Source organism: Chroicocephalus ridibundus, chromosome 8, assembly GCF_963924245.1.
Source record: "Chroicocephalus ridibundus chromosome 8, bChrRid1.1, whole genome shotgun sequence".
In the NCBI taxonomy this organism is placed as follows: Eukaryota; Metazoa; Chordata; class Aves; order Charadriiformes; family Laridae; genus Chroicocephalus; species Chroicocephalus ridibundus.
The window spans coordinates 16,638,259-16,666,178 of NC_086291.1; the positions used below are offsets into that span (position 1 = coordinate 16,638,259).

Genomic DNA, 27,920 nt, shown 5'->3' on the forward strand with positions numbered 1-27,920 from the left:
AAATAGGCTGTATCTCAGGTCCTTAGCTTTCTGTAAGGGAAACCCCTATCCTAATTTAATCTTTCACTATTTTGGATAATCAGTTTCCACACTTAATCAACCCTAGACAGAAGTATGTTGGTCTATGTAATAGATCAGTTTATGATTTAAAATTCTGGAATATAGCTTTGTCTGTGTATGAAAATATTACTGTAATGATAAACTACATAGTCATGGACAAATTTTAATTCGTAAATGGTACATTCCATTATCTGTTTAAAGTTTATTGATGACGTATCTTTCTCTAGAGAAACCTGAAAAAATGTCAGAAAATCTCATATCCAGCAAGACCTCCTCGAAACGTCCAAAAACCTCAGCAAAGAAACAGAAAGGTGAAAACAAAGCTAAGAAATCCTCAAAAGGAAAACGAACACCACTTGGTACGTAAGGTACAGCAGCAATGACACAAACAGTTATCTGGTCTTGCACGACAGCTACCTTAATTATTTTGGGCCTATGCATTTAAGTAAACACGAGATAACTTAGAATATGCTATTTTATATAAATAACCAAGAGATCTACAATTACTGATTATGGGTTTGTAACCAATATATGGAACATAACAAAGCTACACTGCAATATTTACGCTTTGTCTTGGTAGTTTAGATTTAATAGTTTGTGGTGTGATAACAACAACATTGAATGGCAAATCAGGAGGCTTAACAAACACAAAGTGGGGAGATTCACAAAAGCTAAGAGCCCAGGGAGAGCACGTCAGGCAGAGAGGTGCCCCCAGAAGCAGGAATTCAGGTGCCCAGGATCAGGCTGCGAAGGTACAATAATACAGCTTGGAAATATCCCAGTCTCACAGTTTAATTTTGCTGTGCATTTTATTGTGGGGTTTTTTTTCTGAGACACTATCTCACTTGTCCCATTTGTAAAGTGTACAGTTAATGAAGTGTAATGCTAACGAGCCTTTGCTATATACAAATATTTTTTTTCTCCCAGGGATTCATGCACATTCTCAGAAAAGGAGGGAATGTACTCTTGCTTGAGTTTTATTTGTTTTGTTCTGTGAATTTTTTTCTGCTATGATACCCACCTTCCTGAAGTTGCATTCACCTTTTAATCACCTTTTCCTTCCTAGCTGATTAATTAATAGCTGTTGTGCTGCACAGAATATCCTGCACATCAGCGCTAATCTTTTCCTGTCCTACCTTGCTGTGAGGTTTGCAGACCCCTCTTCTTGGGAGCTGAAGAAAGCCTGGCTCCTGCAGCACCCTGCCACCCAGACCAAGAGGGGATTAACATCTGCTCCTACCTGCACACCTGCCAGTGCTGCTCCTGCCTGATGTTAGCCAGCCTTGCCCATTTATCTCCTCTTCACAATTTACGTGGTAATTGCCCCAGGCAGGTGCTATCAGGTAGCAGGCAGTGCAGTTTTCAACCGTGAAAACTGCAGCGTGCACCACAAGATGACAGGTTTCTTATGGCTTCTCTCTTACGCAGACCACCTGCTCAAAATAAAAATGAGTTTTAAGTCTCCATAGTTTCAAAATATGCTAACATCTCTTTTAAGATACAGACCTATTTTAAAAGGCTTCACTCATTTCTCGTGTTAAATTTGAACTGAATAGAAATTACTTTTTGTTTCCCCTTCACAGTTTAGCTTATATATGCAGAGACAAAGATTTTAAATATTGCCCTAACAAGGAAAGGGCTGTCTATTTACTTTGTTAGGAAGAAAAATTACTGATAACATCACGTCATTATATTTCAGGTACAAAAGATGAAGTTGATCTTTCTATGGCTAGTATAGGTAAGTGCTATGATGTCTGGGCTTTAAAGTAACAGTTTTGGAATACTTTAAGCATTTTGAAGCTTCAATGTTACTAATGCCAGGGAATGAAAAGGAATGATTTTTTATGAATGAGAAAAATTAGAAACTATTAAGAAGTGCAGCTATTACAGTAATGATTACAGTACCACTCTCTGAGTAGCAGGCAGCGCACCAAGGAATGCAGAAACGGGTAGGTTTGCAGAAGATGTATTTATCTTAGGTTGAGAGGAGCTGGGATCAGGGGAAATAAAAAGCATCACAACAGAATTATAGGGTGAAAAATGTTTGCATTTAGTAATAGTTACGCAATTGAAAGAAAAACTTGAAAATTTTTTATCATTTTTAAATCTTTGATTTAAATCTTTGTCAAACCATTATTAAAGCTGGGGAGAAGATGATTTTAGCATATCAATTGTGGTTTTTAATCATAGATATCCATAGGCATTGATTAACATGTTTTGCTTTGTAGGGGAAAAAAATCTGCCATTTAAAAGTCACAAGATATGAAGCATTTCTTTTGGCTTATGTGCTGTAGTGGTTTTGGCTGGATTGGTCAATCAGAATGACAGATGGCCCTCTCCCCCCCTCTCCTCAGAGAGGAGAGGAAGAGATAAGGAGATTTACAAGTTTAGAAAAAGAACTAAACTACTTTAATGAAAATAATTATATATGAGGAAATAATAAATAATTTAAAAAATTTTAAAAAGTGTACAATATATACAAAACCGTATCCAGCTCCCAGGATGACAATCACGTCACCAGCAGACACAGGGAAAGTCCCAGACTGGAGTCAGCAATGGACAGGAGCTGAATTCCGGATCTGGAGTCAGGAACACTCAGATCGGGACCAAAGGCAGACGAACGGACAGGGTCCTCCTCAGATGTCGACCATTGAAGAAAAAGAGCGAGCCCCTTTGCCCCTTTGATCCCTTAGCTTTTATACCGAGCGTGATGCATATGGGATGGAATACCCTGTTGGTCAGTTTTTGGGTCACCTGTCCTGTCCACTCCTCCCTATAGGTGTGACTCCTATACGCTTCTCTGCTCCCGACCCTCTAACGGGGCAAACAGCGAAGTGAGCTGACCTTGGTTGTTATAGCAATAAGTATAAGCAAGAGCCTCTGTGCATACCGTTCCGTGGTGTAATCAGGTCTTATCACTCTGAGAGTGAACAGTGTCTGAACAATATGCTGTTAATTTCAGAGTTTAGTCAGTTAGAGGAGGCCCAGCTAAAAAGTAAAATTACAAACCAGAAAATTGGTTCTGTTTTACCTCAAACCAGGACACGTGCAGGAAAAGTGCAGTTTTATGTGTGGCCAAGGTTAAGAACTAAAATATGAAATTATTTGAATTTAAATATATTCTTTTTTTCTTAATCACCAAATAATTTTTTAATGTTTTTTCACATTTCTGGTTGGATTTTTCTTCTGACCTGATTTGTGCAATTCTTCCCAGTTATAACTTACATTCATATCAACGTAAAATTTATCTGCGGTTTACAGGAACAGCCCAAAGGGTTATCTTCTTAATTGGCTTTTAACAGTACAGCTTTTATTGCTAAAAGCTAAAACAATGTGGCAAACTAGGAATATGCAAACTAAGTAATTTTTAAAGAAATCATAAATCACTTTTCTTCTTACATAATCCTATGAGCACACGGGTGGAAGTGAAAATTGCACTCTGATTAGCATCACCAAAATGGTTAAGCTGCAATTAATGAAAATCGACAATAAGTGATCCCTCAGATGATTAAAGTGTTACTTTAACAAAACCCACGTATTTTCAGTGTTCCTGGAGATACTTAAGTTTTGTCAGTAAGAGAATTTTACCTCCACCTAGTGGCAAATAAGTTTAGAGCTGTAATATCTAAACTATTCCTAGAAACCTGTTGCTAAAAGCAGGAAAATAACGCTGCTATATTCAGGCACTGTGTGTGCAGGATTTAAACTGTATGTATGGTATCTCCCTAGCGTAAGACCTGCAAGTGTTGTTTCCTTCTCTTAGAGCTTCTTTGTCCTTTGTGAAGGTCTCATAGCACTAAGTGCTGTTGGCTGTTAACAAATGAGTACAATTTACTATTAGAAAAACAATGTGAAGCCTCTAGATGCTACATACTTTTTACTGGAAAAGAATTCAATAAAAATGTTCATAATAGGAAGAATTCCAGTATCAGCTCCTTATGTTATCCTACAGAACCTATATTCTATAGTATAGAATCTATTATAATCTAGCATTCTATCATACAGAATTTTAGTCCTTTAGACTAAAAGATGTATGTATTTTAATTCTGATCATTACTTTGGTTTTAACTTGGACTTACAGCAATAGACCATTGAAGAGAATACACTTGGACTATCTGTCCTACTCTGGTCTCTATTGCAGTGACATCTATTGTATTTTTGCTTAACTTTAATGCATTCTTGTATTGTTTCATTTAACATTGAAACCTTCATCTCTTTGAAATTATTTTTTTTTTAGCACTAGCATTTGTGGACAAGGATGTATGCACAATTCAGCATTTTAAAAAATAACATCATACAAGCTTCCTGAATAACTAACAATTACTCCTGGTTAGAATTTCTGATGTATCAAAAAAAAAAAATCTTATTGTTCAGGTTTACTTTAATTTATTTGAGCCATGGGAATAATCTTCTGAAAAAATGTTGCATAAAAATCAGCAAATTATGTTTATGTTTTCTGTAGGTTCTAGCCCTCCTAATTGCACTAGCCACATAACCAGCTCTAAGGACTGATACGTGCAAAGTTTTTGTTCCTTTGCTCTCCTGTCCATTCTGTCCTGTGAGCCAGCTGTGCACAGCAGAGGATGGAAATTGCAGTCTGTTTTGGTGCACAGCTCTAGGTTTCTATCCTATGGTGCCATGAAACACCTATAAATTTAATTTGCAAAAGGAAGTCTAATTTTTTTTTGCTACAATATATTAGAATGTAAAGTATATCTGTACTGTTGCACTTTGTACTAGGGTTTGAGTCTCCTTCCTAATTACATCCTAATGAGGCCTCAATGTCCTTGCCTAGGGTGACCTGGGAGTCCTGCAGATCAACTTTTGCAGTCCCTTAAAAGGTTTAAGTGTTTCCAATCACCTTGGAATAAACACTTTTTCTGAGCCTGGTCTCATAGCCAAATTGATAAGCAAAATAAGAATCTAGGTCTTGGCCTCATTAGCGACAGAAAGATGTCAAAAAGGCAAGCACAGGGGCTCCAGAAGATAAACGAGCCCTGGCTTGGTCTGCTGTTACCAACAGTGAGTTTGGACCGGATGACTTTCAGAGATCTTTCCCAATCAACATCCCTATGATTTTGTACTTTTTTGAAGCATCCACACAGAAACTCCAGAAATCTTGGAGATATCAAAAATCAAAGTCGTCATGCAATATTGGCTACAAAATGTGAAAAAAGTGAACTAATGGACTGGGCATGCTACAAATGGATTGTGTGCGCTACAAAATAACTAGCGCATGCCAAGTAAATCATACCCAGTTTAGTGCAGAGTACGCCAGAAGTATCATTCATGTCATTAATTTCAGTGATGACTATAGCAGAGCGGGTGCAGTAGAGGAGCAGCACTGAAAGATTTGAAAGGATAAATGTCAGATTCATCAAACATTATGTATTATCTGATAGGCTTATGCAGATATTTAGCTTCCTGGATGATAGAGATTAAAAAGGATTTATTGTTTTGTCAGTCCTTGTTGGCTTAGAGATGGCTTCTCAAAACGTGCTGAGCCAGCTGGTCAATATCATCATTTTAGATATATCAACTTCAATCTAAGGCACACACAAGGAGAAAACTACCACAGGTTCTGGGAATTAAGATAAAATATTAAATAACTCAAACTGAGAAAATAGAATGAAACAAAGAAGATAAAAAATATCATCTATTACCACAAAAGCCAGCCCATTTCAGTACATAAAAATCCCACGTATACATGTCTCTATATCTTTTTCACTTTCCAGTTTATGAAAAAGATGAACATTCAAAGTGAACACCTACTAGCCTTCTCAGGCAAAAGTATAGTGGCCTTCATGAAGAATGTTCTTACTATGGCAGCTGAGACATACAGCATGAGTCGGCCGGCATGGCAGTGTTGCAAAGGAAGAGAGTCTCTTAGGCGTCAGGATTCAATTAGCTGGGCCTATAGTGATCTTAATCACTTATATCTGTATGTAAGACAGAAGGCCGAACATGTAATTTGGGAAGGACCAGTGTTACATACATAAAGCTGACACACGCTTAACAAGAAGCACTGTATATTATCTTCAGATTGAGTGTTTGAAAAACACAGTCACCAGGTCACCTAACTGCAGCCAGCCTCACTAAAACAATGAAGGTGATAGTGCCAGAGCTAGGATAAGAAATAGCCATCTTGTTCTGAATTAGCGTGAAAGAACCTAACAGAGGTCATGTGTGTAGAAAAACAGCTATATATTCTCCAGCAAAGCTGAAAATAAAGTCTTGTATCTGACTTGAGTCTTAGTGACTTTGCTTTAGTCTCACCCATTAGTTGAGAAATAGACTCAACTGCAGTCTGAACTGTACGAGAGGAAGATGGAAGTCCAAAATCAGAAAAGCATCCTTATTTGGGATGGTATTGGAGCCTTGTTTAGATTAAACATTGGCTTAACACGGCATTGCTCTCCAGGGAAGGACTAGAGTATATTTATTCAAGGGCTCTCTCAAATCAGAGCCATGACGTTGCGTCCTTAATGTATTAAAAACAGTCCATTAATGCCTCTTCAGTAAAGCTCTTAATCACCTGTTGATCAAGAGGGGAAAAAAAAGCTCATACTAGCAGTAACATATTCATTAAGTAGGAAATGTTAGGTAGAGTCTTTTCCAAGATTAACAGAATGTCATATAATTTGTATTCCATGCAAAGGCATTCTGTTAGGAAACGGTAAAGACCCAGAGTTATTAAGGTATATGTGTATGTTTAAACAACACTCTGAATTTGTTTATCATGCAATTTTGCTTTCTTTTGTAGGCCACCCAGAAATCTTTCCTTTAGTTTTCACTACAAAAACTCAAGAAATTTTTGATTGCCGAGTCCTTGAAGATGTCACAGAAGAAAATTGTTTCAAACTTATTAAAAAACAGGACATCATTCAGGACCTGAAAACAAGAGCTGCAATTTCTGATTTCCACCCTGTTAAAAAAGTTGTCCTAGTATGTAGCTTATTTCATTCTCACTTCAAGTCTTCATGCTCTCAAGAATATATATTCTTTTAATGAAAAGGTCTGTCCTTGTTTGACTGTGTAAATACACCAATGCTGTAATATCCAAAGGCTATAGGTCCTGGATCACTGTCAACTGAAAGTTTCTCATGGCACACCATGCACTTTTTTGTTTTTTGTTTTTACTAACTTCACATTAAAAATATGCTAAAAGTAACACAAATATTACTAGTTCTGATTCTGTGAACTGTCAAAGCTTCACATATTTTGGCTTCCCCAAATTCATGGTCTACTTATTGAGAATCATTAAAACAGTTTCTCTTCTGTTTAATTCTCTGTAGGAAAAGATTAGTTTTATCCCAGAGGTTTTTAATTACAAAATAAAATCCATCTTTTCTTTTCAATTAGCACATGAAATCCTCTGTTAAGACCACAAGATTAGCCAAAGATACTGAATTTACACTATTGGTAACTTTGTCAGTCACAGACTTCTGTCTGTTTTGGATGTTATTTGCTAACACTTTTCCACTAATTGCTTTAATTTAAATAGGAATATCCAGGGGAAGAACTTTTGGTAGTTTTTGATGCAAAGTTCCAGTACGGACAGAACTTTTACCTTGTTGCTTCTGAGGAAGCCAAGGAAAACCTTCTGAAGGTAAGAAAATCCAAGTATACCATGGCATTCTATCTATATTTCAGAATCTTCTCTCAAACATACAGTTCAGGAATGGTATTGTATTCATAAGCGTCTGGTGTGCTTAGTGTGCCAGAATGTTTCTCTAAAGGTTACTCTGATAATGGAAAAATATGTGTATCACTGTAAAAATATCTTTTATACTGAGAGAGACTGAGTGAAATTTTTGTATTTTACTTTAGAGGGCCAGTATAACCCCCATTGCTGCATTTTTAATCATAAGCATTAATTTCCTGTGCCAAGACACAGGTTTCTAAATAAGACATAAAAATAAAAGATTATAAAATATTGGGCATCTTCAAAGAGATATTATAATTATTTTTCAGAATATGTATGTATATATTCTTCAAATCATACTTCAAAATGTTCTTGAGTTCTAAGTAAGTCTAGATACATTTCCCCTTGTGCACTGCATCATAGGAGGAGGTTTATGGGTAGATTATTTAATTTTTCAACATGAGTTTGTCACCCAGCATCAGGAGAAGTAACAATTAACAGAAAAGCAAATTGCAATTCCAGGCAGGAGGGCCTAATGTAAAAAATCACTACAAATTATTTTTATATAACAGCGATTTACTTTCAAGACAGCAGTCTCTCTTTAGTAGTTTAATATTTAATATGTAACGTTTATCAGAAAATTATAATGCACGAATGAATAGCACGTAACCCAATTGTACCCAGGGGCACTGTATAGCCAGACCTACTGCATTGAGGCAAAAGTAAAGAATATGTGAATAAAGACTGAAAACTGGGTTTCTAGTTCATAATTACATTTCAGTAACAAATTTTTGAAAAAGCACTATTTCACACTGTTTGATGTCACAGCCTCCAGAAACTACCGAAGAAAAAGAAGAAGAAGAAAAAGAAGAAGAAAAAGAAGAAGAAAATGGAGAGGCAACCCTGGAAGTCCATCCTTATAAGCCTCCTGTCCACAAACCTTGGGTTTCTCTTGGCAGTGAAAAGGAAGTTGAAGAAGAATCTGTTAAAGCCACTGTTGCAAAGGTCAGAATCGACAGATGTTACTCAATCAAATAAATATCACAACCCCAAATTTATTTTAAGTTCAAAAAAAGAAAGAGAGCTAGCTTAACTCCTAACAAAAACTGAAAGTGGTACAAAAACTGGTTTTTTTTTTTTACAACTTTGTTCTTTTTAAATCCTGCAAATAAGGCATGTGAAACTGTATTGGACATATCTACTTCTTAAGCAGTAAGTTCAAAAGTCCTGATCATCTGGTCATTAGCGTCTCTGCCACTTTTTGCTCAATTTACTATCTGGCCAGATTACAAGTTGAGTCATTGTCATTATATTCTAAGGACCCAGTTCTGTTTCCATGGAGCCCAATGAACCCTTTTCATTATATGGATGGCACTTAAGTTGCATGCAAGACTTGTAAGGGTTCTCTACCTCGAAATACATGTTACCTATTACAGGTTATTACGAGCTGACTTTACAAAAAGACCTGTTTGATTAACTACACCTACAAATTATACTGAGAAAATTATACATCCAAAAAGTAGATCCACTCACAGCTGTCACCTAACTTGTCACATGTGGGGCATCTCCAAGCATTTAGCTGTCCTTCAGTGATTTTTAGTCAATACCTAAATCCCAGTTCAGGGAAGACTGGCTAAGTTTTGATAGTTCTCAGCAACCGGACACCTTGCTTGTACTTTAATAGATGTCTGATTTTTCCAAAACTAGTTCACAGTCACTATATTTAACCCGCTTTCACAGTCTGAGTATTCTGTATTCCACCTTGCTGGCAAGGTCTACTCAGAAGTATTCTCAGCTTACATTCCTTGCCAGTTCTGTGGGAGCTGCTGGGAAAAAGTACCTGGCTAGCAATCCAAGACAAAGCCATACCCCTCCACTGCCTGAAATCAAGTGCCTACCTCTTTTTGTGGGTAGAAGTCAAGCCACATCCCTTCTTCCTTCCTAGTTCTCACTATAAGGAAATTCCTCACTCAAATTTTTGTGGATCCTTTTTGGGATGCTTTTGTCTCCCTAGGCACTGCAAGGGAAGCTGAAATACCTCACCCAAAGTTGAGAATTGCACTAAGAGGGAAGGAATGAAAAGTTAGGTCTTGGAAGTCCAATGCAGTAGTACATAAGACCTACAAACCGGTCCTTTAATTAAAGGTGCAGTTTTGACATTGCATGAATTAGAAAATGTAATTCTCTTACCCTACTAGCAGTAATCCAAAACGTTACCTAAAGGCAACTTCTTGTTTTAGAAATACAAACCTGTCTTCTATTACATATATAGGTTATTTATATGAGTACTTGAAGATTTCAAAATGCAGAAATATAAGTAAACTCAGCACAGAAATCATCAATAGAACTAGTTCTATATTTATATGAACGCTGCCATTTTACAGAAAGAACTTTCCAGCAACTTTCTCCTCTGCTAACTACAAAAATATCTCTTTTCCAGATTAAGTATATGATTTCTCGAATACGCAGGAAGTTTGGTGCACCAATTACATTTACTGATAAGAATGCTTCACATGTAAAAGACAGTTATGTTGAATGCACGTCCTATCAAGACAAAGCTTTCAGTATTAGAATGCTTGAAAAAAATGTGGGCATACAAATGGTTCCAAAAGTAAGAGAAGCTAGTACTCAGACAAAATGGTAAGTGTGAGAAAATATTTATCAGCTTATTTATTAAGCTAGGCATTGTTTCTGATCTCAGCTAAAGTTATGTGAATTAACTCTTCTGGAATCACTCAGTTACAAACTGATTAAGAGAACAGAACTGGATGCTCTGTTTGCATCTTTCTTCTTTCACTCTTTTCCAAATAGTTCCTAGAAAAACTGATTATATTAAGCTTTTAATTTTACACAACACATGGATTTCTGTCTTTGAAATTGTTTCTGTACTTACTCACATTCAAATTTATGGATTCCAATGGATTAGGACCTATCCAAAAAATGCAGCCACGCAGTATTTTCCTAGACAGTTGTCAAATGAAGAGAAAGAAGAGAGTCTGTCATCTGAGAAGCTGAAAGAATTTTTTACATCAGTACATTTAAGGTAAAATTACTGCAGCAATACACATTAAAGGCTACCTGAAATAATATAGAATACAAGCAAGAACTCTTGTCTGTGTGGACCATTGGCCTGGTCAAATACTGATTTGTTTGGGTTTTTGTTTGTTGTGTATACTTTTTGGGGTTTGTTTGGGGTTTTTTTTGCATATGATTTTAATATTAAAAATATTAACTTAATATTTGTTTCTATGAAAATGAACATGAAGTCTATGCATGTTGGTTTAAATAGATATTAGAACTGTTAAAGTTGATAGTGATACATCTTTTCGAACAAGCTGCAAAAGCTGATCTTTCAAACACTGCTCATTCAAGCAGAGTCTCATGCAGAAGAGCAAAGGTGCTGTCCTACAGCCCTTAGTCATGGGACAACTCCCACTTACTGTCACTTTTTGCACAAGAATTGGAGAATTGCACTGTACTTGATTCACACAGAACTAGAGTTAAATTCTTGGTACAATTAGTTATTTATATTTAAATGGAAGAGAGTTTCCTTACAGTGATGCATCACCGAGGAATTAATACTTTTTCTTTTTTTTTAATGCTGTGGTCATAATTTTGCGTAAAACAAGAGCTGCCTCTGTACAGAAATATTTGTGATTCTACTAGTGAGTAGTCACACCTGGATTATTGAAAGTGTTAACTGTTCTTTTCACAAGACAGAATGGAAATTGCATTGCAGCAAAATGAAATTATGAATGCTTTTTTTGACGACTGGAAGGCCCTAGCAGAAGATGAAAGCAGTTCTGGTGGCAAGCCAGATGTTTATCTTAAAGCATACCAATCATTCACAGATCTGCTCTATCTCAAGGACAGAACTATTAGCTGCGTTTGCTGGCATCCAACCATTTATGGTAATGTGGTTAAAATACTGATTTGAGACTTGAATGACGTGTATTATATGGAAGCTATAAAATATGCATCTTTCATAAAATTATCAGCCTTTACATTTAAAAAAAAATCAAAACTGATTTAGAATGTCTGAATTTCTGATCTGAGATGAAGCGAAAAATGAACTTTGTAGAGTTCAGACAGGCCATGCAAAGTCCCTCACTCTAACAAGTAAGTGGAGACCATAGGAAAGGGAAATTTCTCCCATATGAGGCTCATTTCAGTGGGGCTGCAACTGTGCCAGGTTCTTCTGGTGGCTCTGTATACCACTGCTGTTCTCCCCATGGCTGGTTCTTGTAGCATGCATAATACTTGTGAGGAATGATAGAGCCACGACGGAACGTGGCTCTGCTGAGTGCCAGAGAGCATCATGAGACACACTAAATGTCTCCTCCTGCTCCCTGACATGGATTATTGCTCTACAAAGCCAGGCTTAAAGGCGCAGTTAAGTTCTATATAAATGTCCTAGCTGCACAGCATACTAATAGCCAACACTACAGCCTGTGTAGGAAATTAATTTCGCTACAAAAGATTTGATTTCCTCATGGGTGGCCAGGACTATATACTTGTCACATCATTTCAGATGCAGTATTGCACCATTAAGGAGTAGTAGCACAAAAGTTGAATTTTATCCGGATCCTTAGGTTCTACAACTAATTGTTAAATAACTTAAGTAGCAAAAATAATTTCCTTGAAGTTGGTCTGTAAAAAGAAAAATAGAAATACATGCTTGGTTTTTTAGATTTGTTTTTTTGTTTTTGTTTTTTTTTTTTGCACTGTATTCAAAATATAAGTCACTTAGAATAATTAATGACATGTTGAATCTTGAATTGTTTCTTCTGAGAAAATTAGTTTTCTCTCTCAATCAGGGATTATAGCAGTGTCAGCAGGAGACCAACTTTATTATGAAGAGCAAGTTAACCTTTCTGAAAAATCGTTGCTGCAGCAATCAGTAATACTTTTTTGGAGTTTTTTTGACCCTATCCACCCTCAGGTATTTAATCAGGACTTTTAAATATGCCAAGTGTTTAAATAACAAGAAAGCAAACAATCAGTGTGACTGTATTTCTCAACTATTTTGTTTTTCTTCTTTCTAGTTAATGTTGGAGTGTCCTGAGGACATTTACTGCTTTCAGTTCAGTCCAAGCGATCCAAATATCATTGCTGGTGGCTGCATCAATGGACAGGTGTTAATTCTCTGTTTAAGAATAAAATTGGCTATTTCCGTATTTTCTTACAGTATAAAAATAAGGGTGACGGGATGTACTCAACATCCATAACAACACATAGTGTTCCAAGACAGATATCACAGTCTCAGAAATTCTCTGATCCTGTACTGAAGTTATGCCTGGTTATTCCAGAGTTTAGCCATTACTGTATGATGCTTCTTTACAGTACTGATAAATAAGTCAAGCTGTAAAGACTCTTTTATGTTGTTGAGACAGGTGCAGTCTTTCAATTGATTGCATCAGACTGAAGAGGAAATATTTTAAAGGCTTCATAAGTTCTAGTGCAGAGAGTGAATTTCTTCTTTTTTCCCCCCGAAACCCCCATGAATTCTATATGAAAACAATGTGTATTAATATAAATGATGAAATAATACATATTATACCCGATTTTTTTATTGGAGGTTGTACTGTGGGATATTTCTCAACATGAAGAAAAGCTCCAAAATGCAAAAACTGATGATGATGCAATGAAGATGACAGCGGTTAATACGGTGAATGCTTCCGTTCTAAATGTATTGCAGTACAACTGTATGCCTGGGGTGAAGAGAGGCAAAGTTAGAACCCAAGATAGTGGGGAAAAATGGGCAAAGGTATCCCGACTCAAAACAGGAGTACATAATCTTTGCAATGACAGACTAGAAAGGATAAGAAACCTAATGAGTTCAGGAAATAAACCCATTATCACAATATAATGTCTACCTGATTAATCCAGCTTAATAGTTTTACTGCATTTTGTGCTGACTTGGAGTTCAATAAGACTGTTCTTTAATGGGCACCAGCATATGGTCAACTCTTGCCTAATGCCTAATCAAATACAGATAGCATTTGTTGCTGAATACAATACTGAAAAAGATTATGGAAGTTTATGGACAGAAAAAAAGGTAGCTTGGAAGATGAGAAGATTTCAGAAAGAGACGATAAAGAAGATAAGCTGAAGGGAGACCTAAGGGCAGAGGAGGAACTAGTAACATAAGTGGATGTGTGTGTGCCTGTGGAGGCACGTTAGAATCCTTTTTAGAGCTTCATATCCAAAGGCCGGTTTTGATGCTTTCCCTTTCTTTTTTTTTTTTTTTTTTTTTTTTTTTTACCCCCAAAGGGAAGGTATTAGATGCCTAGAAAGTTCTATAAACTGATCTGAAATATGTGAAGAAGCATTAACAGTACGTAAAGTAACCTTTTTCCTTTGACAGGTCTACTTTTGTATTTTGGAAATATACTAAGATATCTCTCTTTAAAACATTTCTAGCCATCACTTATGCAAGTCCAAGACAGTAGCACAGAACCACCTCTAGTGAGATACTGCGCAGTCTCTTCCATACAGTATAGTCATAAAACACCAGTAACAGATATATATTGGCTGCCAGATTATTCTGAGGTGAGTCTAAAAATTAATTTTTCTTCTTTTTATTACTTTCCTAATCTACTACCTCAGAAATCAGTGTAAACTCAAGATAAAACATTAAAGATCCAATTATTTGTAATAGTCTTCGTTATTTCTCATTGCATTTTCTAAATACTAAATAATCTGGTGCCACTTGTCCTGTTCATTATGCTTTACAACTGTGCTGTGTTCTCAGCCTGATACGAATCTGCTTATACTGGAAAAAAATTTTCGTAGCTTTACTGAAAATTATAATTCAAAATTATAAAAAGCCTTCCGTATCTAAAATATGTTGAATTTCTACTATGAGCAATCCAGCCTGCCACAAAGAATTCACAGAAATAATTTCAATTAACTAAATATTTAGGCACCAAAGAATAGTGTTACTGTAGTTACCTTCATTCTCCCTGGGTGCTGTCTGTGTACTCTAAACTTACATTTTCTGTGATGGTTTTAAAGCTCCGTAGTATGTAGGATCTATGTAGTTAAAGGGTCCAACACTATTATAGGAGTATCGGATGCTCATTTACTATTAAAGTGCTGCAAATTGTTGCCCAAATTAATTTGAAATGCAAGTGTAGTCAAATGCAAAATAAAAAAAAGCAGGTCAAGAGGAAGAAAAATGAGATGTTTAAAAGGTTTATGCAAATTAATATATCAATAATTTTCAAAAACAAATTTTTAAGACTTCATAGATAATGCAGTCCTTAGCAACATTACCAGAAAAGTGAGGAAAAGGGTGCACATATATCATAAAAAGAAAGCTGACACAACTGTTCATTGTTAAATTATGCTACAGTAGTACCCATGGATACCAATTCGTACCAGATGTGAAACATGAAGAAAGGGACTGGATAACAGAATCCTGTTGTGGTTTTTGTTGTTTGGGTGGGTTTGTTTGGGGTTTTTTTGCCAAAGTTTAGGCTCAGAAACATGTTCTCATGTTCATCTGGGATAACAGATACAGGAAACCTGTGCTTGATAAATAACGCTGACAAAGGAATCACTTAGTCAATATTTAACAACATGTACTAGGACAAACTTTTTGTTATGTAAACATGGAATACCTGTCAGCCTTTGCACTGCACTGCAGTTTTTATGGCAGAGTTCCTAAAATCAGCAGTTTGTTATTACATATCAATGAAAAAAGTATTCAAAGTCATATCCAGAACCTAATCCAGTTTTGCACGGTTGCGAGACTACCATTTTGACTCCAGGTAAGCAACCCTTGAATGAAAATAAGAGTAGGATTTGGCCTAAAAACCCCCAAAAGCGTAGCTGAAAGTTTGTCACATGGTTGACAAGTACAGTTTTAGCCAAAAATAGATGTTTTCCATGGTCTGAAAATTATATTTGGTCAGGGCATAGCCTATAATCACTTGTTCCCCCCCTTCCCTTTATTTTTCTAAATAAATCAAAATAAATTTCATATAAAACAATGACTACTTGGTAAATGATAAGTACTATGAAACACGCAGAACCTCACATACACAACTAAACTATTAATAATTAACATTTGAAGGTACAACTGCCACCCCGCAGTGTGGTCTGAATGACAATTTAAGAGAGATGACCCATGGTGTAAACTTGGTGAAGATATATCACTCCCACTACACTTAACTATTTGAGATAGATAAATTTCTCAATTATTTGCTCTTTGGTTAAGCTGGATAAAAAATTTACAAGCATGGCAACCTAAGGCATGCTGACTTGCAGTGGTACCAGCCACTATCCTGCTGACTTCATTTAGAATTTTAGGTGTCTAGCAGGCAAAGCTGATATCAGTTCACTTGAAGTACATTTATCAAATGTCCTGACTTTATAACTACAGGTTAGTAAGTCCTGATTTTCAAACCTTAACCAAGCAGAAACAGTGACTTAATTTCTAGAAGCCCATTTTATGTGTTGAAGTATTTACTTAAAAAAGTGTGTTGTCTCTCATCTTCTCCCCCTGTAATTATTATTACTGTTATTTTTAGGACAACCAAACGGGTGCTACTTTTGAAAACAGAGCGGGAGTTCGCGTGCAGCTTGTAACCTGCTCCCCTGATAGGTACATACAATACATCCTCTACAAGATGTCTTCCAGTTTCCTTTGGAAAGTTTTATGGAGCGTACTCTGTGATTTAACTAGCACACTTCTGGATTCCTATCAGCTTATCCTGAATAGCTAAAATTCTGCATGCAGAAGACAAGCACATCAAGATCTTGGCCAGTTAAGCCCTTTACAGTAATGGCATTAAGGGTTCATTAACTGAAGAACCTCCCATGTATACGTTTATATTCTTTGTATACCTTAAGAAGCATCTTGGCCACGTATGCATTGGCCTGAAGAGCCATACCACCACACTTACATTGATTATGTGACTCTTGCACAAAAAGCTATTAATGATTTTGAGGCCAAAGAAATACTGTAAATTATATTTAAACTTGGAGACTTAGCTGGCAAAATTATTCTGTATGAGTCTCCTCTTTTGTGGACTAAATAGTCATGATGGTTTTGAGTAAGTATTATCTAGTGTAAAAGATTGTCAAGGGGGCAGAATGCAAAAAGTGGAAGTAAACATTTAGCTTTCACGGCAGCAAAAGGTTTAAGGATTCAAGGCTGCATGTCTGGGTTCAATCACATATTTGCTAATTACGTGAAAAGGAGGGTCAGAGGCAGCAAAACTTGGTAATGATACAAAGTTATTTTTCCTACTCAAAACCAGAGAAGACTTCAAAGAATTAAGTTAGAAGAATGACCGCCGTGTAATGCAAATAATGCACATGGAAGAAATAATTTAAAGTACTCACACACCAGGGTTCCAAATTAAAAATATGAACCTAAAGTAAGAGCAGGGGAATCTCTGTAATGTCACCCATGAAGAGCACAGGCCCTAAGCAACTCCTGTTAGAAAAGGGAAAGAGATGTCAGAATGAGGAAAATTATCATTGTCTATATCAAATCTGTGAACGGATGTCCAGAGTAGAGCAACAGGAACAATCACAGGGATGAAAATTCCAGTGAGGTGACAGATTCAAGGGAGTGGGACCATTTGCCTTGAATGTCAGCAAATAAATCGGTACACACAAGAATTGGGAATGAGGTTCTATTTGGATTACTAGGTTACCTGCGACAGAGTTCTGTCCAGTTCTCTGAGCCTCCAGGAGTTTTACCCGGGTAGTGCCAGTAACTTCACCCACTAACCTTCCATAAACAAACTGTATGAACTTGTCTGCTTTTCAAAGTCTCTACATAAAGTTTGAAGGTGAAAGGCTAAAAAACCCCAAACTTTAAAATATGTGGAAAACTGCATCTGACTTTGAAACAGAAACAGGGAATAATATTATACAATCATTTTGCAGCTCAATATTATTTTGGGATATTCCAGCCACCAAAGTTCTTGAACAACCTTCATCTGAGAAAATGAGAGAGGAGGAAATTTTTGATATGCCCCTTGATGTTCCAGATACTCTTAATCATCTAGATCTCTGCTGGAAACCTCTCATAAAGGTACTGTACGCAACTATAGCACAGAAGGATCAAGTAGATATGGCCAGAACTCCATAGGAATGTATTCTTTTGCTTCCCAACTCCTTACTTAATTTTTCCAGAAAATTGTAACTGACTTGTGAATTTCCTTCTAATTATGAAATGAAAGATTTCAATGCTCCTCTGAAACTTTCAATAAAACGCATTTTGAAAAGCTAGCTCACAAGAAACAGCATGACTGCCTCTTAAAAACTGCAGTAGGTGCAACAGTAGTTGTGTTAATCGTGTAAGTTCCTGTCAGCCTTTTCAACTGCTCTGCTGTCTATCTCAGCGGGTCAAACTGTTCAAACATGGTCACGGTCAACAGACCCATAATTATTGGCAACACAACAGCCAATCTGATGAAAATGGTCATAGCAGTTTGTAAAAAAAGTAAGGCTGAAAATAATCCGTTAGGTAAAAATAAATAATAATTTTGGACCTGCTAATCTGTGCTGCTCAGAATAGCTGCAGCTGGTTACAGTTGTTGAATGCAAGCATGACCACTGGAGCTCGTGGGGTTTTTTGCTACAAATATGGCAAAATCCTTACAGGGAAAGGACAACGAGAGAAACCACAGGTTTGCATTTTCTCTATGCTTGCACGTGAGGCAACAAATACTGTTCACGGAGTATTACAAACTCTGCTAATTGAAAAGACCTGTGCCATTACAGAAGAAAGTCATTTAGTCTTGTACTTCAAAGACCTGACAAAAGTTATCACATGAGTTAGCAAATGCATTTTTTTTCTGAACAGATAAACCTGTGCGAAAGTGATACCAACACAGAATACAGTCCCGTCAGAATTAGTTTAAGGGAACTGCATTATCATTACAAAACCTCAGGTAATATTTTTAATACACCTTATTGGGGAGAATGTTTTAATAAGCTTATATTTCAGTATATACCTAATGAAAGCTGAGCAACAAAATGCTGTATAGCTAAATGCATCTGGGGAAAAAGATTTCTTAAATGTACTGGTATTCAAAGTGCAACATACATGTATTGACTACGAAGATACATACACGTATTGAATACAAAAAGAGCAGTTCCATATCCACAGTAACTCTGCCAGGTTTCACGTAATAGCCCGTGCAAGTCCCCCATCTGGTCTCTTCATCCCTGAAACAGTATGTCCTTTTCAGCCCTTATAGAATACTATTTTTAGAAAAAGAATCCTGCGATAATGGTATATATTGTAGGTATTTCTGTACTGCTTTGGATAGAGCTGTCACCCTTCACTACAGAACACAAAGTGCTAACTTCACGTTATGTAGAGATCAGTTCTTACTGTGGTTCTTTGTGGTGGGGACACACTACTAAGCCCTCTCTAAAGTTGGCAAGCTGACATACAGGTGGCCCAAGAGTTGTACCAGAAAACACCTTTCTGGCAGCTGATCTGCTGTGGCGTCGCTGCTCCAGTGCCTGCTGTCCCACCACAGAGTGCAGCAGGCAGGTTGTGCCATTCGCTGGAGCAGAAACATTAGCTCCTGGTTGCAGCAGCTGAAGGGGATGCGTAAGGGCACTTCCCACAGAGACACTGATGCTGCGTAAAACTGATGAAGAACAGAACGGTGCTACCCTAAGTAGTTGTCTGGGGATGGGAAGCGCTGACTTCAGAGCAGCTGCAGCAATAGGGAGATTCCACCAGGAAACAGTTAACCTGCAAAACCGCGGCTTTACTTGGCAGTCTGTCTTCATCTCTGCCCTTGAAATTCTCCTTATCCATGGACTACCTTTACAAGACTAAGGATTTGCTTGGTCTGATGAATTCCAGTGTATAATAAATAGATGTATCCATACTGTTTCCCAGAGAAGGTGCAATCTCTGAACACACTGGAAGTCCCTGCCAAAGAGAGCCCATACACAGAGATGAGTACTCCTTCGAGCAAAAATCTGAAAGCACTACAGAATATCTCCACCAGCTTTTTTGTCGGAACTGAAGTAAGTGAAAATAACAGATTGCCAAAGAAAATGTTAATCCAAGATATCCAAAAGACTGAACCATTAAATAACAGAGTTTTCACAAATGTATGGACTTGCATATTTTCTTCAGGTGTTAACTAAAAAGATCTTTCTGGGCACGCCACATTTTACTCCCATTTTAATGCATTTAGTTACTTGCTTAAAATAATACTAACCCCCCAATATTTGATAGACTATGAACCCTTACTTCATGGGCGGAATTAGAAGACATTTACAAAATATGTTGAACTTAACTGCCTGCTATCAGGAGCCAAACAATAATTTCTTATTCCAGAACCCATAAGATTAGTAATATTATTTTAGTGTTTCCCCAAGTGCCAGGTGAAAACATTTACACTACGCTTTCTCCCACAACTTATTTCTACTTCAGGAAGTCCCAGCTATTCATAGCCTTCTACCTACCCTACGTATCTAAAATTCCAAAATCTTTCCCAGTTCTGAGTTGATATGGAAATGAAAATTTTGCTTCTAGCTACCTTTTTGCTTCCGGTCACCTCTTCCCCAAACACTGGAGCAAAGTATGAACTGTAAAAACCAAGCACCTAGTTCTTCAGGAAGGACTGCCACTGCTTGCATACAGCATGGTAAATAAAGCTGTTTTGGTGATACATAACTGAAAAATGGTGATCCAAAATTTTAGTGGTTTTTCAGTCATTACCTGCAAATTTAGTTTTAATTTACTCAGAACATGTTTAATGATGGTTATAATTAAGTAAAGTCACAGTTTAAAAGTAAGTCACCTAGCTATAAGCCACCAATCTCTAACGTTAGCATTTACTTGATTTTTCTGGCATCACAGGATGGAGAAATTGTTTATTTTGACTGGAAAATGGAAATCGATAGTGACTTGGCAAAACCAGTTAGTAAGTTCAAGTTTCTCAATACCTGTTTAAATCTTAATATATTGCTCACTTTAAAATATTTGCACCTATATTCTGTCATTTTCAGGTTCTTGCTCATCTGCTATAATAGTCTCTCTCACTGATGACAGCAGGATTTAGCAGTAGACCCTCAAAAGTGCAAGCAGTTGAGCTGTCATGACAGAATAACAAAAACCCTTGCCAGTATCACAGGTGCATCGCTAGGTACCTATTGGCACAAATCATGAAAGTAATCAGATTTACGGCAATTCCAATGCCTATACCTCGTGAGCAAAAAAATGAGGCTAGAATCTTTGAAGCCTGTGCTGGATCCTGCACTCTTTTTCCCACCCCCCTCCCCACATAGCTCCCATTGTGAAGATGATCCCTAAAGCACTAGTCACAAGCAACTGCCTTTTTCATCCCATTAGGTCAGAAGCACGCTCAGAAATACACCACCCACACTGAAACTATCAACACTCTCCAGAGATCTCCATTTTTTAAAGACATTGTTCTAAGCATTGGAGGCCGGAATTTTGCCATTTGGAAAGAAGGGGTTACAGTAAGTTACTTTAACACAGCTGTAACATAATTGATAGATAGACAAGACAGAACTATAATAGCCTCAGAGACTGTATTTTCAGAAATGGTTGTAAGTCACAAAGCATCATAGTTCAGAAATAAATTTGGTTTAAGAAGAGCATTTCCTTTTTCTTCAGATGGGAAAACTACTTTAGAAATAGCTTTGTAAACCTGCCTTTTACAGAAAAAAAAAATAAATAAGTGATCTTCTTTAATTCCAACCTTGTAAAAACTGTAGCTTCTCAACAGATTATTTCTGCTGCTAGGGAAACTGAAGAATAAACGTAATGTGTGCTAAACAGGTCTGAAGAACTCTTATCTAGGATGCAGTCTTTTCATTATGTGAAGACAAAGAAACATGGGGTTTTTTTACAGTTCTTCTCATGTAAGACTCCAGGTTAGCTGCACCTGGCAAAATCTCAAGATCACAGATTTTAAGAGCAGATAGACAGATTACCTTAACGGACTGGAAGTGAGATATCAGGTTTTGTACTTCCTCACAATTCTCTTTATCTGCAGAAGGTGATCCCAATTTTGCCATTGATATAATTTTTATAATAGGATCATTTCAATTGTGAATGTTCTCAAATGACAGGAGATTTGAAGTAGTGAATGGATAGTACTGTTTGATTGTTGGGTTTATCTTTTATTTGTTTTCAAAAAAAAAAAATAAAAAATTAAGACCGGCCCGATCCTTCAGTCAAGCTGCTCTGCAGGAAGATACACTGCAGGACAATGGTCCTTAACAAGACCGGGAGTTTTCTTCATTGGCAGAGACGATGGAAATATAGATATTTGGGACTTACTGAAGAAAACTTATGAACCATCTCATTTCCAGAACATCTCTGAATCAAGGATCACTTTCATCAGCCCGTGTACTGCCTCACGTATGTTGACGGTGATTACACCTTGCTGTGCCACCCTGTTTGCAGAATGGCCCATGACTCCAAGGCACACTAATCTTGTTACAGATGATCTTATATCATACATAAGTACATACTTCCACTAATTTAACACTGCACTGTATATTCAAAAATGCATGTCAGTTCTAAGTGTACTACCATAGCATAAAGCAACTGAAAACATTTAATTAAAAAAAAAAAAGAGTTTGAAGAAATATAAACTTTAAAGGGGATTTCATTTGTTAAGAAAATACGAGAGCAATAAGGCTGCTTCTTTGCTGCAGTGAACAATAAACCAAAAAGACCACAGCAAAAATGAACCCTCTATAGCTCATGTTTGGGTGGAGGTATGTGTTCCTATTGGAATTTAAATTGTTTATATGGCTTTTGTCAAATATCTTTCAGCAAATCAGCATTTAGCTGTTTCTGATGATCTTGGAGTACTGCATGTTTTGGAAATCTGTCAGACACTAAGTGAGGCTTTGAGGAATGAGGTTGGTAAGAATTTTTATTAATCTCTGTGACACTTTATCCTGAAAACTCCAACACAGAAACAGGCCTACCTGGAAAAACTTGCCTTCAAATGGATGACAATTAATTTGAGATCAGTATGGCTCTACTCTCCAAAGATCGCCTGTAGCAAAGCTGGCTTTTCACAGAGCTCAGATAGGAGGCACCTAAAGGAAACCTGGGTGACAGCTGGCAGAGTTCCATTGCTCCAACCCGGCTACATGGAAACACAGTAGAGAGTTCAGCATTTTTTGCCACATGCATAAAATGACACCTGGTTTCATGCATTAAAACAATGCCATATAATGCATGGTAATGTAAACATACCGAGTTTCTCTTTCTCTACACTTTCTTGTCCACATTTGCATCATTATTTTTTTCCTGTAAATTTGGTACTTTGATTTACACATCTTAGTACCTGATTCTAGCTTAGTTAAAGCACAGTTTGCAAACTGTTACTAACATTACCACTCATTCATTCTCTTTTGACATAAGGACTGTACGTACTGAAGGGGCATGGGGACAAATGAAACAGTTTTAATTTCTCTTTATTTCAACACCATTTTGAGTCGTTCTTTACCCCCACCTCCCAGCCAAAGATCAAGCTAGTGTTTTCATCTCATCCAGTCTAGCAGTCTTGCCTGCTGCCTAGTCTGTTATTTTTACATCACAAAATCTTCTTCCCATCCTATCCCAGTTTTAAGTTAAGTTTATGTATGCACTTAAATAATTTCTAAACATCCCAATAAAGGTTTGCTGTGTGCAGAGCTACAGTATGTAGCAGTATAACACCGGGTCTGCAGCCTCCTTTTAGTAAAAGTAACTTCTCCACAGCAAGGTAGGAGACTAAGAGCTATAACATGAGGAAACACATTGCCTCTGCCTGAATTACATGTGTTTTGGAACTACGCTATTTAGGGCACAGAATTATTAACCCGTGAGCAGTCATCAGTATTTAGATTACGTTAATTCTAACTGAAGCGTTCACTAAAAAATACTAAGTTGTTCAAGAGACTAACGAAAACTAAAACACAGAATCCCAGGTAAATGCACAGCGTAATACTGAAGTATGGCATTTCATGGTTTCTTTGTGCCTGAAGTTGTGTCAGTGAGGATTTGGACTGATTTAGTGAAATCACTAACCTAAAACTGGTTTAGTTATTTCAGTGCAGGTTCCTGAAGGATGACCTACTTGGAGTCAGTGGAATAAAAATTATTTAACCCCATGCATATTTGTATCGAAAATCAATTTGTTTCAGTCCATATCTTTATATTTATTTGTATAAAGAGAGGTATCTATATTCCCAATATAGATAAACTAATAATACCGTTCAGATCATCAGCAATAATTCTGTGTCTTTGGGCGTGTAATGACTCTTTTTTGTCATTGTGTTAATAGCATGCCAACGTACTTGATTATTTTGAAAGAGAAGTCAAATATCTGAAGTACTGTGAAAAAGAGTTTCAAGAGTATCAAGAGTTTCGAGCCAAAACAGAATTGAAGTGGAGCTGGAGGCACCAAGGAAGAAAACAGTAAGGATGTTATGCTTGGAATTAAGAAAATTTTCTTTGTTTCTTTGGGTCTTTAAAAAGGCACCTGTTTTGCTAAGAAGGATTTCCCACAGTGTTTTCAAAAATCGGGATGAACATAACCAGAGTAGCTTAGCAGCTCCTTATTTCGTATTTACAGTTCTTAGGAGTGGTATCGATGCTCCTAGTTTATGTGAGTTCAGGTCTTGGTTAAGTGAAACTCCTGCAAGAGCATTAGAGCCTACGGACCTTAAACAACCCTGAATTTGCTTTTCTTTTCACACCAGTTGCTCTTTCAAAAACTTACATTTTGGCAACGTTGCTCTTTCAAGCCAGGAGAGACTCTAGCCTTCCATTCTTGATTCACATAAGGATTTTGCCTATCCATTCTTTAGTAAATGGTTTAATAATACCAGCTAATCAACCAAGAAATGACAATTCAGTCAATGTTGCCCTAGGCGATGCCTCTTTTAATTAATTTGTGATAGGACTGATAGTATCCACTGGAAAGCCATGGGGTCACATACAGTTATGTGTTTTTCCTTCAGTGAATGACTGCTCTACAGAAAACAAAAGAAGATATGGAGGAGCAAGAAAATGCAGACTATATGGTGTTTCTGGACCTGGAGAAGCAGATACTAACGGATTTAGGACTAGTAAAGGGAGAAGAAATACTTTCCTCATCAGATGCTTAAAGATCATTATCACCTTTAGAACCAGAAGAAGTTTTTTATTTCAGGACCTCTTTATTTCAGCAGAACATGTTTAGCTTCAGAAATAAAGCGTCTCGCAGTTAGAGATTGTTGTTTTATTAACTTTAGCCATTTGTTTACTGACAATGTGGTTAGAGAACAACTGTTTTGGGCACATTTCCCCAACTATCTTTCATTCATACAGTTATAATGAATATTCTGTCTGTTTAGTTTTCAAAGTTCTGTGTCTGTCAGAACTCTACAAACTGTAAAAATCCTAAACACAACTCAGCCGGTCAAACTAACATGCCAGTATTCACCCTTCCAATCTACATCCCCCTGCTCCCACCCGAGTGGAAGCCACACATCTCCAGCAGTTACATTCGCACAGGCCATCCAAATTCTGCTACCCAGCTCCAGCAAGCATCTCCTCCCTCATCGCCAAAGTATTCACTCCTCTTGAAAACTTAGGGACAAGCAGTCAGTTTTGGAGGTTTTTTGAGAGGTCCAGGACATTTCCTACTGTGGAGATACGGTAACCGAAAGCACTCCAGAGCAAAGGACGCTCACCTGAGACATCTCCAGCCCCGCGTGCCTGAGCTGTGGTTGAAGGGAGAAGGGGAGGTATGCAGGTACACGGGTACCTCAGGTGACCACAACAATCACAGTAACACAGGAGATGGAAGGAGCAACTCCTCGTGCAAAGGCTCTGCTCTCACCTAAGGGATTTAAAGATCAAAACTAGACCCTGAGTTGCTCTTATAAACCAACAAGCCATTGCAGCTCATGAAGCACAGGAACAAAGATTTTTTTTTTACACTAAAGACGATTTCCATCATTAGCTAGCTTTATCCACTACAACTTCCACAGGCAATTGTTTCCCCAACTGGCATGTGCAGTCACCCATATTACAGCAGGGAAGAGAGGTGGCCATCACTGCTACAAGAGGATCTATCCCAAGAAGATTGCCACAATGCTCAAAAGGCACCACACAATGACACTGCTTAGGCGCTCAACGTCAATGCTCCCTCAACAGCAACCTGGTTCTCTTCCCTTAAATGCACCCACAACAAATATTCACCATGCTATAAAGTCTTCTATTTATTACTTACTACACTTAAATGATAGGGGAGCCCCTTACATCTGAATCCATACATTGATACACTAAAGGAGGACCATATAAATTACTAAACAAGTTTCAGGGACTTCTGAACCAAAAGCATAGATCTGACCACACTATTCATAAACCCTTCAAACTTCACAGGCTGAACCACTTTTACTTTCCATCATCAGATTAGAAAATGATTGTTACTTAAGCCTGGCAAATGCTTACAAACGGAAAACCAAAGCCGTTAAAGTATATTGTTCACTTGAAGAAATGAGTATTATTTAGAACAAAGAGCTTCTACACCAAGCACACCATGGCTGTTGGGTGTGTGCACTTGTCAAAAGACAATTGTTCTTGAGAGATCAAACGGTGTCACACAGAAGTTTTAATATTTACCAGTGTAAATGAGTAACAGCTCATGAATATTAATGTTCATCCTCCATCCACAGAGACAACTCTTTCATAAGCCGTGTTCTGCTGGTTGCTCGTTTCAATAGCCAGGCCAGACACCATGTAACTGAGCAGACCCTGTCAAGCAGAAATTAAATCTATCAGAGGAGGACAGATTAAACTCTATACGGGTGAGTTCACTCTTTCCATGACTCACCAAACTGTTTGAGGGTCACAGACTCCTGTCAAACAAATGTCCATATGGTCACAGTAGACACTAATGCACAAAAGACGAGTGACACACGGGGGATTTGCGGAGAGGATCTTTGGCTGGCAAGTGATTGCTCTGCTTCGTCAGAACAAAGCGTAGCCAAATACGAAACAGGAGCAGTGGGAGTCTCCTATGTCCCAAAATAAACATTGCAAATTGGTTTTAGGTAGCGTTAAAAACATGCCACTTCGATTTTCATGTACTTTTAACACTTTAACTGAACTTTGGTCAGATTTAAGATAGGTTTGGTGCCACTAGATAAAACTTGGTTTGAAAAATAGTCTTTTGTTAGTTTGAAGTTTAAATGTTACAGTAAGATTCCTTGTTCCTCATATTAAACTACGTCTAAATTAAACCCAATGAAAACTCAACAAGATATCCCTACCACCTGCAGCATAGCATTTGCAGTCAGAGCTCAAACAGGAGGAGAACACAGTTCCGCTGCTAAATCAATATTTAACTAACAACCTGCTCCATACGGATGTAAACATCCCACAACCAACTAATTAAAGTGCTCAGTGCTCTGTTATCAGGCCTGGACTTCAGTAGAACAACAGCTCAGATCACCATCAAATCACAGATTTTTGATTAACAGTGCTGCAAAGTACATATACGTTAAAGTCAACCCTACGGTTATGACTTACCTGGAAAGCCCAACCACCTCCCCTTCGTTGTGGCTCTGTAACTGCAACCCAGAAGAGGCAGCAGCCTCAGCACGAGCCTTGTGGTGAGGCACTCCTGAGAGTTTTGATTAAGAAAATATCTCAGGAGGCCAGCCGCATTTCAGCTGGGTCTTTCTAACAGTGAGGACAAGGAGGCAGCAGATCAGGGCCCCACCGATCAGCGCCCCCTCCATCCCCAGAGCAAAGCAGCCTGGGGAGCCGCAGGAATCCCCCAGTGGAAACGGAGTTGCCTTCCCAAAAGCCATTTTCCTCCTCATCTCTGTTCCCAAATAACACCAGAAACATGAGATTATACACCTCATCGTGGTCTTTCATCCTCTCTAATGCAACCCTGGATGTTCAAATACCTGTAGGGTCAGATTTGCGTTCTCTTACGGCAGACTGTTCCACAAGTTAATTTTGCCTAGAAAACGATGGGGTTTCCTGCATGGCTCTGAAAAGGCAAACAGAATGAAAACAGTTAAAACTTTTTGTGCAGGATGACATTTTAAAATGAATGCATCATAGTGACACTGAAGTTTAACACCAGTCCTCCCCCCACCCAAAATAACCATCTTTCAGCTGCTGCTAGCTCCATACTTTCAGACAGAGACTAATTTCAAAAGACATTTCTACTGTTAAGAAAACCCT

At 37.6% G+C, this 27,920-nt stretch overlaps 1 protein-coding gene and 1 long non-coding RNA gene across 3 annotated transcripts in view; one reads left to right on the forward strand and one right to left on the reverse strand.

Moving 5' to 3' along the window:
* Window positions 1–24,944, forward strand: part of DNAI3 (dynein axonemal intermediate chain 3) — a 30,083-nt gene extending 5,139 nt beyond the window's left edge. Inside the window, exons 2-23 of the mRNA XM_063343432.1 lie at window positions 288–419; window positions 1,760–1,798; window positions 6,824–7,005; window positions 7,565–7,669; window positions 8,534–8,710; window positions 10,146–10,345; window positions 10,632–10,748; window positions 11,426–11,616; window positions 12,523–12,647; window positions 12,751–12,840; window positions 13,284–13,373; window positions 14,129–14,257; window positions 16,243–16,316; window positions 17,612–17,759; window positions 18,534–18,621; window positions 19,590–19,720; window positions 20,562–20,625; window positions 21,054–21,184; window positions 21,887–22,091; window positions 22,512–22,600; window positions 24,016–24,149; window positions 24,695–24,944. Coding sequence (XP_063199502.1) covers window positions 302–419; window positions 1,760–1,798; window positions 6,824–7,005; window positions 7,565–7,669; window positions 8,534–8,710; window positions 10,146–10,345; window positions 10,632–10,748; window positions 11,426–11,616; window positions 12,523–12,647; window positions 12,751–12,840; window positions 13,284–13,373; window positions 14,129–14,257; window positions 16,243–16,316; window positions 17,612–17,759; window positions 18,534–18,621; window positions 19,590–19,720; window positions 20,562–20,625; window positions 21,054–21,184; window positions 21,887–22,091; window positions 22,512–22,600; window positions 24,016–24,149; window positions 24,695–24,701 — 2,634 coding nt within the window. The 5' untranslated portion in view covers window positions 288–301 and the 3' untranslated portion in view covers window positions 24,702–24,944. The remainder of the gene's footprint in view (window positions 1–287; window positions 420–1,759; window positions 1,799–6,823; window positions 7,006–7,564; window positions 7,670–8,533; window positions 8,711–10,145; window positions 10,346–10,631; window positions 10,749–11,425; window positions 11,617–12,522; window positions 12,648–12,750; window positions 12,841–13,283; window positions 13,374–14,128; window positions 14,258–16,242; window positions 16,317–17,611; window positions 17,760–18,533; window positions 18,622–19,589; window positions 19,721–20,561; window positions 20,626–21,053; window positions 21,185–21,886; window positions 22,092–22,511; window positions 22,601–24,015; window positions 24,150–24,694) is intronic.
* A 191-nt stretch (window positions 24,945–25,135) lies between these two features.
* On the reverse strand, window positions 25,136–27,694 carry LOC134519365 (uncharacterized). 2 transcript variants are annotated; one of them, XR_010072196.1, is made up of 3 exons: window positions 27,638–27,694; window positions 26,343–26,474; window positions 25,136–25,557 (listed from the first exon to the last, which is right to left on the reverse strand). It is a non-coding gene; the product is annotated as an uncharacterized LOC134519365 (long non-coding RNA). The 2 variants fall into 2 exon arrangements; XR_010072195.1 differs by lacking the exon at window positions 27,638–27,694 and adding an exon at window positions 26,554–26,718.
* Between the last annotated feature and the right edge of the window lie 226 nt (window positions 27,695–27,920).